Source organism: Chiloscyllium plagiosum, unplaced genomic scaffold (genome assembly GCF_037043375.1).
Source record: "Chiloscyllium plagiosum isolate Xiang-an unplaced genomic scaffold, Cpla_swu_hap1 HiC_scaffold_7, whole genome shotgun sequence".
NCBI classification, from domain to species: domain Eukaryota; kingdom Metazoa; phylum Chordata; class Chondrichthyes; order Orectolobiformes; family Hemiscylliidae; genus Chiloscyllium; species Chiloscyllium plagiosum.
This window is the reverse complement of record NW_028270145.1, coordinates 52,137,852-52,154,569: the sequence shown is the minus strand read 5'-3', so window position 1 is coordinate 52,154,569 and position 16,718 is coordinate 52,137,852. Positions and strand designations below refer to the sequence as shown.

The following is a 16,718-nucleotide window of genomic DNA, read 5'->3' as shown; positions in this document are numbered from 1 at the left end:
AAGTCTTAAGTAGAAAAAACACTACTGAGATTATGGCCTCTGGTAGTGGACTCTCCCACAAGGGAAGCAACCTCTCCCTATCCACCGTGTCAAGTCCGCTAATATTTTTAAGTGTTTCAGAAAGGTCCCCCCTCAGTTTTCTAAACTCCAATAACTACAGATCCAACCTACTCAACCTCACATAACCTCACATTTCCCCATGTTACTTTCCATCTGCCACCTTTCTGCCCGCTCAATTAACTTGTCTATATCCCTCCTAATGCAGTCATCCTCAGTACTTGCCTTTTCACCTAATTTTGTTATCTGCAAACTTGGCAATACTACATTCATTTCCATCATCCACTTGATTAACATATGTCCTTAATATTTGTGCCCCCAGCACTGTGACACTCCGCTAGTTCCAGGTTGCTATCCTCTAAATCCCCATTAAGTCTGCTTTCTATTAGTTCACATCAATTTTTTTTCAGCTCGTTTTCATGATGATAACTTTCAAGTGGAAAAGATTGTAAGTCACAAGTAAGATATTAATGAGTTACAGATCCTCAACTCTGGCCTACTACATTCTCATCTAATGATATGATATTAAAGTTGTGCACACTTAGGTGTTCCAGCAGGGAATACTGTATAGTCATCAGGCGTGGGTACAACTACACCTTATTTTCCTTTACTTGGCCTAAGTCAATTGTTGCACTTGACTTGCCGTTGTAGTGGCAAGCATTAAATCTACAGATCACAACTCAAATTAGCAACAGTAGACTTAGTATCTCAAGGGAAGCACTTCATAACTAGCACACAGTTGAAGCATTACACTGATATGTACATAATCTGTAGCTAGTTTTTTTCAATGTCTCAGTTTAACAACTAATCAACAACTGAATTCATTTACTGCTCATATATACAAATTCCTAACTACTCAACCTGAAATATTTGATGTATATTCTATACAATATACTCTTCCCCAATATCTCTCTCAACTCTAACATAAGTTTTGAATATATATACAATTTTACATTTCTTTTTTCCTCACGTTGACCAACATAAATTTTTCCTCTTTCAAAAAAATTCTTGGCTTGCAGATGCCATTGGCAAGCAGTATTTACTGTTTGACACAGTTACATGTGACACATTAACAGTCAATCAAATATGAAGTAGTAGTATGAGACTAACTAACGATGTGAAAGGCAAATAAGTTCCTTGGACCTGATGGTTTGCATCTTAGGTTACTAAAAGAGATAGCTACAGAGACAGTGGGATGCAATGGTTGCAATTTTCCAAAATCGTTGGATTCTAGAGAAGTATCAGAGAATCAGAAAACTGCTAATGTGACACCATTATTCAAAAAGATAGGAGGTTAAAAGTAGATAACTATATAGGCCAAGTAGTCTAGCATCTATTGTTGGAAAAGTATTGGAATCAATTAAGGGAGTAATAGCAGAACATTTGGAAAATCATAATCTATTCAAGCAGGATCTGCACAGCTTCATGAAATGGAAATCATGTCTAATTTATTCATGTTTTTCAAGAAAGTCTCAACCATAGTTCATAGAGACAAACCAGAAGATGTTTTAAATTTAGACAGTGTGGAAGCAGGCCATTTGGCCTATCAAGTCCACACCGATCTTCCAAAAGAGCATCCCATCCAGACCCATTCCACTACCATATCCCTGTAACTCTGCACTTATCGTGGATAATCCACCTAGCCTGAACACTATGGCCAATGTAGCCTAGCCAATCCACCTAACCTGTACATTTTTGGACTGTGGGAGGAAACCAGAGCACCCAAAGGAAACCCAAGCAGACACAGGAAGAATGTGCAAACTCCATACAGTCTCCAGGTCCCTTGCACTGTGAGGCAGCAGTGCTAACCATGGAGCCACTGTACCACCCTTGCCAGTTAGGTACAGTTTCAACAATATTCAAGAAGCTTAATATCAAAGCAATCTGTTTGATTAACATCTCATTTCACCACTTTCAACATTCAGTTCCTCCACCAGCACACTGCAGCAGCAGTGTCCATCATCTACAAGGTGCACTGCATTGACTCAACCAGGATTTTCTTAACATCAACTTCCAAACTTGCAACTACTGCTAGCATTTGGAAGGACAAGGCACCCCAACGCACGGAAACACAACAACCAGCAAGTTTCCTTCCAAAGCATACATTCTCTTGACTTGGAACAATAATCACTGTTCTGTCGTGGTCCCTAGTTAAAATCTTGGAATTCCAGTCCTGCCAGTACTCTTGGACGTGCTTACACTCTGGAGTCCACCCAGAGCAATAGATGTTGACCGAACGTATAATACCAACGTCTCTTGAATAAATATAAATGTTAATATGAATAGCTCGCCAAGAGTCTTCCATGACATAAGTTTATCCTGTAACCAATACAAACCACTCCCCCAGAGCCAAGAAAGTTGTCACTGTCTTTTACAAGTAGAATTTTTATCTCTCATGAATAAATGGCACCAGATCATAACCCTGATCAGTCTGAAGTCCCCCATTAATATGCATCAAGTGACTGAGGAGAAAGCACAATTGCAAATAATCAAATTTCTCAGGCATTAGAATAAATTGTAAAAATTGAAAACGTTTTTGAAAAACAAGTTTTGCTATATAAGAAATAAATTTAAAGGAAAATAATATCCTCCAAAGAAGCATGTGACCAAGCAAAATTAACAAAGTTATTAACTGGTAAACAAAAGACTAATTATAGGTATCCTCTATGAAAAAAAAAGTTTTCTACACTATCAGTTGTTACATTTGGTTCCAGCCAAAAAACTTACATCTACTTTCCATTTGAATGGACTGATTCACATTGTTGAATGATTCCAAACAGTATGATAACTTCTGATGCCTCAATGTGGCTATTTTTGATTTATGAATGGACAGCAGGCCAAACTAAAAATAATATTTCCCCTCCAACATATATTACTGGCACAGTTGATCTATTGCAGCAATGCACAAGTGAGATAGAAAATAGCCTGTCTTCTAGCTGGCTAAGCTTTTCATTTTTCTTTCACCTTTCCTTAATCATCTTAAAATGTCCATCTTTTACTTTTTCCTCATAGACCATATTGAGAAGGATATCAGGTGGGTAGTGAAGAAACTTCTGGCAATCAACAGTTCCCTTCTCATTCACTCCCATCCCTCCTACCACTTCATCTCCCATTACCCATTTCCCGAGTCAGGCGACTGACTATGTGGAGTTTGCACATTCTCCCCATGTCTGTGTGGGTTTCCTCCGGGTGCTCCGGTTTCCTCCCACAGTCCAAAGATGTGCAGGTCAGGTGAATTGGCCATGCTAAATTGCCTGTAGTGTTAGGTAAAGGGGTAAATGTAGGGGAATGGGTGGGTTACGCTTCGGCGGGTCAGTGTGGACTTGTTGGGCCGAAGGGCCTGTTTTCATACTGTAAGTAATCTAATCTAATCTAACCACTCATTTCTATTTTCCTCATCCACCGATAACCCATCCTTCCCATTAACCATTCCTTTTCTGATCATTCATTCCCACCTCCATCACTACCTCAGGTCCTTCCTCCACACTAATATTAAGCTCTTCAACTGCTCACCTGCTCCTCCCATGACATCTCACAAATAATTTTTTATCTATTTTCCTCAAAAGTTTGTTTTATAGGAATGGGGACAGGCCACCGAACCCCTCGAGCCTGTTCCCACATGTTTTTAAAATCATGTTTCTAAGTCAGAACACTCTACATGTAATTATCGGATCATAATGACAATAGGCAATAGACACATTGCCAACACTTGTAATTTTGTTTACTATGCTACATTTGTACTACTAATATGAATGATTCAGATGTAGAAGAGATATCCTCCAAATTTCTGTCTGCTTTCAATTCCTGTCAATAATGTGCATTAACATAATGCAAACAAACAATCTATACATCTAGACTAGAATGACATTGCAACATTGTACAATATCAAAACATTTGCATTTTTAGTTTAATTATAAATTGAGTCTTAACAATATTATTAATCCATAACATTGCAGATGACCATTAGATTATTTTAGATAAGCAGCAAGTTAGGGAATCCAAAATTGCAATCCACAGCACAAATGCTATTCAGGTTTGATCTAAGGAACAAGAATTTTTAATTCAACATTCACCTAGTTGCCTTTAAACTTCACTTTTAAACTTTATATATAACTCCTTTACCTTTTTCTCTCATTAAAAGGTTCACCATCATTGTGCAAAACAATGTGAAGACTTTGCTCAGATAGGGCAATGCAAAGCCAGCCAGGTATTTCAGAAATTACGAGCCCTAATCACACTGGACTGGCACTGATCAAAAGCATTACTGCATAACAAACACAAATAGGTCTCTGTTGTTCATACATTAATGTAACACATAATTGGTGTACAACATTAATTAACTTACCCTACATTTGGCAATCCAACAATGCCAATCTTCAATGAGGTTCCAAATCGTCCAATAATGGGTGGTAACTTAGGTTCACAATCTCCTTTTTTGGGAGGCATGTTCTGAAACACAAACTGGCAAATGAATAACTGTACTATAATTTTTAAAAGATCAGATACTACAGTCACTCAGAGAATGTCATCTCTTTTCCATAGAGATATGGAAAAAACTCTAATGAAATAAGAAATACATGAACTTTAATCCATTTGGACAAACTGAGCAGCCTCAAAAAGGAAACACATATGCTATTTATAATCAGCTCAAAACTGACAACTGGGGGGAGCTCAGTCATGCCCTTTTTAACAGAACGTCTTACTCATTCAGCCTTGACACTGCTGCTACTACTACTCTGTGATATCTACTTTGATTCTTATTTTATACATCAGAAGCTTTTTGAAATCGCATGGATGCGCAGGCCTGACTCATCAGGACCAGAGGGGAAGGCCCGAATAGAATTTTAATAAAAACAAGCGCTTTCTGGGTGAGGCTGTCAGGAACGACGTGGACAAAACACGAAAGCTGCACAGTGCGGTGTTCACCTGATCAAATCGCGATTCCTGCGGACGGGATAAATGTTGTAATGAGAGAGCCCAGGAACAGCAATAAAACTACTCTCCCTGACAGTCCACGCGCCGAGCAGCCGCGAAGGGAGGGGGGGTGGGGGGGGGATGGAAAAATGAACCTGGAGCATGCGCATTACGCACTCACTCATTGGCTGACAGCAGGCCAATTAAAGAGCAGGGCAAAAGTAACTTGGTGTGAAAGAAGAGAACATAGTCGAGAAAGTTAGAGAATGTGAGAGAGGAGAGGAGTATAGGTTAAATGGTGAGGGAGTAGGACAAAAAAAAATTCCCACTGATGGCTCAGTGAGTAAGCTACTAAAGACTCATTCCTTTTGGTCCCTACCACCCACATAAAAGACACACAGGTTGGTGCTCAATAGAACATAGAATATTACAGCACAGTGCAGGCCCTTCAGCCCTTGATGCTGCACCAACCCACGAAACCAATCTGAAGCCGATCTAACTTACACTACTCAGTTAGTGTTCATATGCCTATCCAATGCCCATTTAAATGCCCTTAAAATTGGCAAGTCAACTACTGTTGCAGGGAGTGCATTCCACGCCCCTACTACTCTGAGTAAAGAAACCACCTCTGACATCTGTCCTATTTCTATCAACCCTCAGTTTAAAGGTATGCCGCCTCGTGCTAGCCATCACCATCTGAGTAAAAAGGCTCTCACGATCCAACCAATCTAATCCTCTGATTATATGTCTCAAGTCGCCTCTCAACCTTCTCTCTAACAAAAATGGCCTCAAGTCCCTCAGCCTTTCCTTGTAAGGCCTTCTCTCCATCCCAGGCAACATCCTAGTAAATATCCTCTGAACCCTTTCCAAAGCTTCCACATCCTTCCTATAATGCGGTGACCAGAACTGTACGTAATACTTCAAATGTGGCCGCACCAGAGTTTTGTACAGCAGCAGCATGACCTCATGGTTCCGAAACTCAATCCCTCTACCAATAAAAGTTAATATACTGTGTGCCTTCTTAACAACCCAATCAACCTGGGTGGCAACTTTCAAGGATCTATGTAGCTGGACACAGATCTCTCTGCTCATCTACACTACCAAGAATCTTACCATTAGCCTAGTACTCTGCATTCCTGTTACTCCTTCCAAAGTGAATCACCTCACATTTTTCTGCATTAAACTCCATTTGCCACCCCTCAGCCCAACTCTGCAGCTTATCTATGCCCCTCTGTAACCTGCAACATCCTTCGTCACTATCCACAACTCTACCGGCCTTAGTGTCGTCTGCAAATTTACTAACCCATCCTTCTTGGCCCTCATCCAAGTAATTTATATAAATGACAAACAACAGTGGACCCAAAACAGATCCTGAAGTTTCTCATCCTCATTCCATTCTCATGAATCTTTCCTGCACCTTTTCTAAAGCCGTCACATTCTTTCCTAAAGTGTGGTGCCCTGAACTAGACGAAATGCTCCAGTTGAAGGGTTACACCCAAACCATCAACTTCTCCACCTCCTGATAATAGACAATAGGTGCAAGAGTAAGCCATTCTGCCCTTCAAGCCAGCACCACCATTCATTATGATCACGGCTGATCATCCTCAATCAGTATCCTCTTCCTGCCTTATCCCCATAACCCTTGATTCCACTATCCTTAAGAGGATGCTGCCTGGCTTGCTGTGTTCTTCCATCCTCCTGCCTATCTGTGAAGGACCAGACCCAGCTGTTATGTGGAAGGAAGCCTCTGTCATAAATCAAAGGAGATGGAAACAGGAGGAAGAGTTGAGGAAACCTTTCTCAAAGGTCAGTAATAGGTGAGAAGCATGTGTCAAATGCCAAGAAGAAAGTAAGAAGTAGCATAGAACTATGGAGCCACAATGTTTCTAGGGCCCAGAGAAATGCTTCTAGGCCAAAAGAAAATCTAAAACAAAAATTTGAACTTATGTAAGGAGTCGCCATACTGGCTCCTGGCAGTGGGCAGAGAGGATGGTGCATCTTTGCTAGCCACTCGTCTCTAATTAATGTTACAAATCAGATACTGATGAAATCATCAACTTCTGTATACAAAGTGAAAGTACTACTCAATTTCCTCCCTGTGAATGCCGTGCTTGCCTGCCCAAAAGTGCAGTTTATGATTAGGAAAAGCAAGATTAAAAGCACATGTGTAATCTTATTTTAACAGTCTCCTGCTTGTTTATCACCAGAGTCCAATTGTTTAAGATTGTCCTTGGAAACCACTTGTCTGACCAAACTTTTATCAGGCTTGTCCACATCCCACATCTCCATCTTGTAGAATGACAAGGGCAACTGATGTATGGAAAGGCCATCATCACAATTTTCCCCTCTTAGCTATTCACTATCTTGACTTAGAAGTATATCTATCAGTGTTAACAAATAAAAGTCCTGGAACTGCCTAACAGCACTATGGATATCCATATGTTAGAGGGACTACAACAGTCTTCTGATGCAGAGGTCTCAAAGAAGGATTTTGACAGATCAGCCACCAGATGACTGCTGGTGGGTGTGTGCCACAAAGTGCTAGGTGCTGTGCAAAGCTGACCAGAAATAACAATAACTTGTATTTACATAGTACTTTGAGCATAATAAAGTATCCCAAGACAAGTCAAGATGTCATTATAAGAAAGAATAAAACACTAAGCTTCATAAGGAGGTATTAAGGTATATGATCAAAAGAGGAAGCTTTTTGGTAGTGTCATAAAGGAGGCAAATGAGATAGAGAGAAAAAAGATTTAGGAAAGGAAAAACCAGAGTTTAGCGCGTAGGAAATGAAAATGAGGCTTCAATTAGAAAAATGCAGATAACTAGAAGGGTTATAGGGCTGGGGAGCATTACAGCGAAAGGGCGAGATGAAGCCAACAAGAAACTTGAAAACAAAAAGATGAGAATTTTCAAAGTGAAGTTTTGCTTAACCAGCAATGTTCCCTCTAAGTTGCACAACTGTCTGAGAATCCAACAATGAGAATTAGTCTGCTAACACCATTCGCAACATTGACTTCTGGAACCAAAAGACATCGCCAGACACAAACCTTGGCAATCTGTGCAGAAGGATAAAACAAGTGAACAGGAAGCTCTAAACCAGGTCAGTGAGCATAGTGTAGATGGGTGAAGAGGATTTGGTAAAAACAATGACTGCAGATGCTGGAAACCAGATTCTGGATCAATGGTGCTGGAAGAGCACAGCAGTTCAGGCAGCATCGAGGAGCTTCAGCAAAATCGACATTTCGGGCAAAAGCCCTTCATCAGGAATAAAGGCAGAGAGCCTGAAGCGTGGAGAGATAAGCTAGGGGAGGGTGGGGGTGGGGAGAGAGTAGCATAGAGTACAATGGGTGAGTGGGGGAGGAGATGAAGGTGATAGGTCAGAGAGGAGAGGGTGGAGTGGATAGGTGGAAAAGGAGCTAGGCAGGTCGGACAAGTCCGGACAAGTCAAGGGGACTGGAAGTTTGAAACTAGGATGAGGTGGGGGAAGGGGAAATGAGGAAGCTGTTGAAGTCCACATTGGTGCCCTGGGGTTGAAGTGTTCCAAGGCGGAAGATGAGGCGTTCTTCCTCCAGGCGTCTGGCGGTGAGGGAGCGGCAGTGAAGGAGGCCCAGGACCTCCATGTCCTCGGCAGAGTGGGAGGGGGAGTTGAAATGTTGGGCCACGGGGCGGTTTGGTTGATTGGTGCGGGTGTCTCGGAGATGTTCCCTAAAGCGCTCTGCTAGGAGGCGCCCAGTCTCCCCAATGTCGAGGAACCGCATCAGGAGCAACGGATACAATAAATGATATTAGTGGATGTGCAGGTAAAACTGTGATGGATGTGGAAGGCTCCTTTAGGGCCTTGGATAGATGTGAGGGAGGAGGTGTGGGCGCAGGTTTTACAGTTCCTGCAGTGGCAGGGGAAAGTGCCAGGATGTGAGGGTGGGTTGTAGGGGGGCATGGACCTGACCAGGTAGTCACGGATGGAACAGTCTTTGCGGAAGGCGGAAAGGGGTGGGGAGGGAAATATATCCCTGGTGGTGGGGTCTTTTTGGAGGTGGCGGAAATGTCAGCGGATGATTTGGTTTATGCGGAGGTTTGTAGGGTGGAAGGTGAGCACCAGGAGCGTTCTGTCCTTGTTACGGTTGGAGGGGTGGGGGCTGAGGGCGGAGGTGCGGGATGTGGACGAGATGCGTTGGAGGGCATCTTTAACCACGTGGTTTTTGATCTGTGGTGGAACTGGTCCTCCTGGGAGCAGATACGGCGGAGGCCGAGGGTGCAAGGTAGGAGAATGCAACAGAGTTTTTTTTTATTCACTGCTGGAATGATGGGCCGGCATTCATTGACTGCCCTAGTTGCTCGTGAGAAGGTGGTAGTGAGCTGCCATTTTGAACTGCTATAGTCCATGTGCTGTTGGTAGACCCACAATATCCTTAGAAAGGGAATTCCAGATTTGTGACCAAGTGACACTGAAGGAATAGCAATATATTTCCAAGTCAGGATGGTGAGTGGCTTGCAGGGAAACTTGTAAATGGTGGTGTTCCCATGTATCTGTAGTCCTTGGCCTTCTAAAATGGAAATGGTCATGGTTTTGTAAAGTGCTGCCTAAAGATATTTAGTGAATTTCTGCAGTGCATCTTATAAAAAGTACACACTGCTACTACTGCGCGTCTGTGGTGGAGGGAGTGGATGCTTCTGAGTGTGGTACCAATCAAGTGAACTTCATTGTCTTGGATGGTATCAAACCTTATAAATATTGTTGGAGCTGCACCCATCCAGGCAAGTGGGCTTCATTGTTCTGGATGGTATCAAACCTTATAATAAATATTGTTGGAGCTGCACCCATCCAGCAAGTGGGGTATATTCCATCACACTCTTGATTTGTGCCTTGTAGATGGTGGACAGGCTTTGGAGTGTCAGGAGATGAGTTATTAGCCACAGTATACCTAGTCTCTGACCTGCTGATGTAGCCACTGCATTTATATGGTGAGTCCAGTTGAGTTTCTGGTCAATGGTTACCCCTCAGAATGTTGATAGTGGAAGATTCAGTGATGACAACACCATTGAATGTCAAGGCGAGGTGGTTAGATTGCCTCTTACTGGAGATGGTCACTACCTGGCATTTATGTGGGGCAAATGTTAATTGCCACTTGTCAGCCAAAACCTGGAAACTTTCCATATCTTGTAGCAGTTAAACATGGAGTGCTTCAGTACATTGACAGTTGTGAATGGTGCCGAAAATTGTGCAATCTTCGGCGAACACCCCTCTTCTGTTGGAGGAAAGATCATTGTTGAAGCAATTGAAGATATTTGAGCCTAAGACACTACCCCGAAGAACTCTTGCAGAGATGTCTTGGAGCTGAAATGCCTGACCTCTAACAACCAGAATCTATCTATCTGTCACTTAAGACTCGAACTTAAGTTTTGAATTACCTCAAATTCACAGAATATAAAACATAGAAACCATCCCGGAATTCATCCAATATCAATGAACTCGAAGAACTTAAATACCATCTTGGCAGAAGGATTCATGAACAATTTGGAGACCATCCTTTTCACCATGTAAACACTTGCCAGTCATTCATGCACTTGTGGTCCCAACCATGATAGCTGATGTTGCAACTTCCATTATAGCTAACGTTCCCTGTAAGTTACATGGTCATATAGTGCATAGCAAACTGAAAATTCCCATGCAGGCCATGCACATATCATCTGCAAGTTACTGCGCATGCATGGCCATACAAAATAAAAATCAATAGGTCCATAAATTTAAACAAATCATTCAACCTCCATAAAAAAGAATTACAGGGCCTATTGTTTGCGGAACAGGCAGTATTCCTCCAATGCCTGGGTGATACATTGTAAGGTCAGATTGCGATCTTGCAAGCTCAGCTTTCTGCCATAGTTGTGGATTACAACTTAAAATGGCTCACATACTATTACAGCAGTCCAACATCTGTCCTCAACAGATAGCCTAGGAGGGTGATAGTGACACTATGGATCATGAGGCAGTTGCCCTCTCAGGAAGACAGCATTCAGCCTCACACCCTCCCATTACACCAGTGTCCTTGCCATTAAAATGATCTTCAAAGGCTAATTGTAGCTTTCACTACCAAAAGTTGCTAGGTTTTACCAGCCATGCAGCCACTGGGATAGATCTGCAATAGAGCACTAAGCCAAGCAAAGGTATACAGAAGACAGAAACTAAAGAACAACACTTAGTTATTTAATTTATGTTTGTGTGCAATACAACATGATTTCATTCTTTCTTTTATAAATTTTGTTCAGAATGTTTATTTTACTGTGGTATTTTTTCTTGTATTGATGGCAAGTAAGCCATTATACCACGAGTGACAGAGGGAATTGTTGTAGCTTAAAAATCAGGTATGCCGTTTTTGCTTAGGCAGAAAAGGATTGTCCAAGATGCCTCCTACTTTCATCTCCCTTTGCTTCCTCCTCCTCATACTATTCCCCTCAGGTGCTTGTCTTATGGCTGGTTGCAACAGACCACCATTAACCTTGACACTCCACTGAGAACTACAGACCTCTTCCAAAAGGTAGACGTATTGTTTGAACTTGTCAATGATCCATTGTGCTATATTTTTTGTAACATCATACATTTCATTGTTGAAGTGTGTACGTATTCATTAATTGCACATCAGAATCCTGAGCTATGTCATCAGCAGATAGTCTTTGTCGTCAGCTGTCATCCTTTTGCTGTAGCTGCCCAGAAGTAGATGTTGCAGATGTAGAATTAAGACATCATTGTTGCTGCTAGGATACTGGGCATTGATCTGCATGATGTGCTGTCAATGTTTACACACCAGCTGGGTACTCAGGGGATGGATTTCTTTTCGGTTCTAGTGTTGAGCACATTTAACATTCAGTATCCAGAAAGTGTTGAGTGTGCAGTCATCAACACCCTGCACCATGGGAAGCTTACAATCCTCACAATGTTGCTTCCCCAATCCAACATCCTGCTTTCTAGCAAGCCAGAATGAAATGTATTTAGCTTTGATTGTATAGAGAGGATCAGTGACCTTCCTCATGTAAACTGCAAAATGTTGAAAAAATGTTGAAAACATATCCAACTTCAGCCTGAAGTGTTTCAGAACATGGTCACTTTCATAACCATTGATAATGTGGTCCTTGACCAGCTCTGAGGTTGCTATTGCCGCTGCTGCTGAAGGTTGCACATGTCAATGCGATCCCATTTATTAAAGTCCAATTATTCCTCACACATGTTCAAAGAGGAGAACTGCTGCTAAAACAACATGATCATATATGACCTCCTACTGAGAGCCCAGCCCCCACTCTTCCACAAGCTTACCATTCTCTGTGTGGTCCCTGTTTATGCTTCCAGTCATAATGTATTCCAAGGTGACTACAAACTGGTGCACTATGTCTAGCAAGAAATAGTTTGGGTAGATTCCTTGAAGTCAGCAGAAATTCTCTTAGCACCTGCTGAAACACTCTCTGTAGACCTTTCAATGTCAAATAATTATAGAAAGCTCCAAACACTTGTGGAATCAGTAACAGCCACTACATAAACCTGTAAGTAGTTGATGATCCTTTGAAGTAGTGCTGTTGGGGATTCTTACTTCCAATTAACATGTATTCACCTGTGCAAGGTTAAGACAAGCAATGGCTGCAGCATGAAACTCCAAAGTGGCTCTACTGGTGTCACATCAGCATTTCAAACTAATTAATGTTATCTGCTCTGCATATTTCTGGCAGTTGTTAGTTGTGCACACATTAAAGCCTCATCAAGATGTCTGGAGTGATTCATAGCAGAAGTGTGCATGCATTCCCTGAATGACACCTGTAAGCATCAGACAATAAGCACTAAAAAGCCTTGTTTTGAACCCAATAACTTGTATGCATTCCATCCTTCAAAGTAAAGCCTCCAGTTCCTACAGTATCTTATCATTTGCTCTTTCTCAGCCTGAATCCAATGTCAATGTTTAGTCAAGCTGTCTCGTTCTACCTAGCCTTCCATCCAAAAGCAGAATTCAACATACCCAATTTGATAATGATCCCCACTGTGTTCAAATAAATAGAATTGTCACAGCAACAATGAGTATAAATGATTGATAAAATGATAAACAATTATTTTTATTCTCTGCAGCAATCTGGTTCAAATTCACTGTCTGAAACTAATTTAATCAAAATGTAATATAATGGCCTTCTCCTATTCCTAATTTATATGTTTGTATAATCTTTCAATCCTGCTGTCCTATGAAGTTAACCCCTTGAGAACTATGTTTAGCTCAATAGTAGCATTTATAATGTGCTACTGTACCTCCTGTATCATTTATTTTAGGAAATCCATCTCAAGGTCACTTTTTATATCAAGCAGGGTTAGAAGGCAGGCAGATTGAAGGAGGAAGAGGGGTGAGGGAGAGAAAGGAAGTGGAATAGTGAAGAGACGAATGGGGGGAGATGAAGAGGGGAGGACAGTAGAGAGAGGGAAGTTGAGGAAGAACAGTAGTGGAGGAGAGAAGAAGAGAGAAATTAGATTGGGACAAGAGAACAAGAAAAGAAAGGAGGAAATAGAGATCAGTGAGGATGGGAGATTCTGGGAGACAAATGATGTGAGAAGAGAAACAGCAATGTAAAAAATGGAGCAAGTGAAGGAGGAAAGAGAGGGAGATTGATGACAAGAAAAGAAGGATCAAGGAATTGAAGAGAGAAGGAACAGCAGAGAATATAGGAAGTTGGTGAAGGTTAAAAAGCAGAAACTCAAGGATAGTAATCTCTGGATTACTCCCAGTGCCACATGCTAGTGAGAGTCAGAATAAGAAGATAGAGCAGATAAATGACTGGTTGAATAGGTTGTGCCCTAGACAAAGATTAAGATTTTTGGATCATTGGGGTCTCTTCCAGGATAGAAAAGGCCTGTTTAAAAGGGACAGATTTCACCTGAACTAGAAGGGGACCAATATCCTGGCAGGGAGATTTGCTGATGCTATTCAGGAGCCTTTAAACCAGTATGGAGGGTGGGTAGGGGTATCTTAAATAGTAGTGAGAATAGAAAGACAGATGAAGATGGTTCTGAATTTAAAATGAGCAAGTTAATGAGAAAAGGCAGGCAAGAGCAAGTTAGAGAACAAGGTAACACGGACGAATTAAAATGCATTTATTTCATTGCAAGCACTCTTACAGGAAAGGCAGATGAACTCAGGGCATGTGTGGGAACATGGCATTGGGACTTTGTAGCTAATGCGGACACATGGCTGAGGGAGGAACAGGACAGGCAGCTCAGTGTTTCAGGGTTTAGATGCTATAGGAAGGATAGAAAGGGAGGCAAGAGGAGTATTGTTTTTGAATAAGGAAATCATTACTGCTGTACTTAGAAAGGATATTTCTGAGGGATCATCCAGTGAAGCTATATAGATGGAACTCAGAAATAAGAAAGGGATGATCACCTTGCTGCCTAACTTGCTGTGCTTTTCCAGCGCCACACTTTTCGACTCTAATCTCCAGCATCTGCAGTTCTCACTTTATTCTAGTTGCTGTAACTTTACTGAGAAACTTCTTTCAAGGATGCCCACCTTGACGAAGTTCTCCTCCTTCCTCCACAAGAATCTCTCTGCCCCCTTCGCCCCAACATTCCTGATAAAGGGCTTATGCCCGAAACATCGATTCTCCTGCTCCTCGGATGCTGCCTAACTTGCTGTGCTTTTTCAGCATCACACTTTTCTACTCTGATCTCCAACATCTGCAGTCCTCACTTTCTCCTTGTACTATATGCCCTCCAAAAGTCAGACTGAAATTGACAAACAAATAGATAGATCTCAGATACCTGTAACAATAATAGAGTTGTAATAGTAGGGGATTTTAACTTAGATTAGATTAGTGTAGATACAGGCCCTTCAGCCCAACCAGTCCACACCAACCCTCCAAAGAGTAACCCACCCAGACCCATTCCCGTCTGACTTGTGCACCTAGCACTATGGGCAATTTAGCAAGGCCAATTCACCTGACCTGCACGTCTTTGGACTGTGGGAGGAAACCGGAGCACCCGGAGGAAACCCACGCAGATACGGGGAGAATGTACAAACTCCACACAGACAGTTGCCCGAGCCTGGAACATTCCAAATATTCAGTGAGACTGTCATAGTGTTAACGTGAGGAATTTGTTAAATGTGTTCAAGAAAATTTTCTTTATCAATATGTAGATGTACCTATTAGAAAATTAGCAAAACATGACCTTCTCTGGGAAATAAGACAGGGCAAGTCACTGAAGTATTAGCAGGGGAGCACTTTAGGTTCAGTGCGCATAGTTCCATTAGATATATGGAAAAGAATATAAGTTAAATTTCTAATTGGAGTAAGGCAAATTTTGATGGTATGAGATAGGAACTTTCATAGGTTCGCAGGTAAAGGGACGACTGGCAAATTGGGGGCTTTCAAAAATGAGATGACAAGAGTTCAGAGGTGTTATGTTCCTGTTAGATTGAAGGGTAGGGCTAGTAAAAGTAGCTAACAGAGGATGAATAAAGATAGTGGGGCTCAGGTCAAGAATAAGGAGGAGTCATATATTAGGTATAGACAACTGGGAATAAGTGAATCTCTTCAAAAATTTAGGGGGTGTTCTTAAGGCAAATATTAGGAGGGCAAAAAGGGGATATGAGATACCCTTTGCAGAAAAAGTTAAGGATAATCCAGAGAGATTTTACAAGTACATTCCCGCCTCAGGCGACTGACTGTGTGGAGTTTGCACATTCTCCCCGTGTCCGCGTGGGTTTCCTCCGGGTGCTCCGGTTTCCTCCCACAGTCCAAGATGTGCAGGTCAGGTGAATTGGCTATGCTAAATTGCCCGTAGTGTTAGGTAAGGGTAAATGTAGGGGTATGGGTGGGTTGCGCTTCGGCGGGGCGGTGTGGACTTGTTGGGCCGAAGGGCCTGTTTCCACACTGTAAGTAATCTAATCTAATCTAATCTAATCTAAAAAAAGGAACTGTATAGAGAATAGAGTATTTTAAAGATCAATGATATCATCTATGTGTGGAACCACAGGAGATGGGATAGATACCTAAATAAGTTCAGAAAAGCTTTACAAGGATGTTGCCAGGGTTGGAGGATTTGAGCTGTATGGAGAGGCTGAATAGGCTGGGGCCGTTTTTCCTGGAGCATCGGAGTTGGAAGGTCATGTTACGACTGTACAGGACATTGGTTAGGCCACTGTTGGAATATTGTGTGCAATTCTGGTCTCCTTCCTATCAGAAGGATGTTGTGAAACTTGAAAGGATTCAGAAAAGATTTACAAAGATGTTGCCAGGGTTGGAGGATTTGAGCTATAGAGAGAGGTTGTATAGGCTAGGGCTGTTTTCCCTGGAACATCGGAGGCTGAGGGGTGACCTTATAGAGGTTTACAAAATCATGAGGGGTATGGATAGGATAAATAGATAAAGTCTCTTCCCTGGGGTGAGGGAGTCCAGAACTAGAGGGCATACGTTTAGGGTGAGAGGGGAAAAGATATAAAAGAGACCTAAGGGACAACTTTTTCACGCAGAGGGTGGTACGTATATGAAATGAGCTGCCAGAGGATATGGTGGAGGCTAGTACAATTGCAACATTTAAATGGCATCTGGATGGGTATATGAATAGGAAGGGTTTGGAAGGATATGGGCTGGGTGCTGGCAGATGGGACTAGATTGGTTTGAGGTATTTGGTCAGCATGGAAGAGTTGGACTGAAGGGTCTGTTTCCATGCTGTACATCCCAATGACTCTATGATTCTAAACATTTCTCAACTGTTTTTACTG

At 41.9% G+C, this 16,718-nt stretch overlaps 1 protein-coding gene across 2 annotated transcripts in view; it reads right to left on the bottom strand.

The window, feature by feature from the left end:
• Positions 1-16,718, bottom strand: part of ola1 (Obg-like ATPase 1) — a 236,025-nt gene that overhangs the window by 203,621 nt on the left and 15,686 nt on the right. Inside the window, exons 1-2 of one of the 2 annotated variants that reach the window (XM_043693599.2) lie at positions 4,984-5,103; positions 4,403-4,506 (exon numbers count right to left, since the gene is read on the bottom strand). In XM_043693599.2, coding sequence (XP_043549534.1) covers positions 4,403-4,503 — 101 coding nt within the window. In that variant the 5' untranslated portion in view covers positions 4,504-4,506; positions 4,984-5,103. Of the gene's footprint in view, positions 1-4,402; positions 4,507-4,983; positions 5,104-16,718 lie in introns of those variants that run through there. The other variant, XM_087989008.1, reaches the window with a different exon arrangement.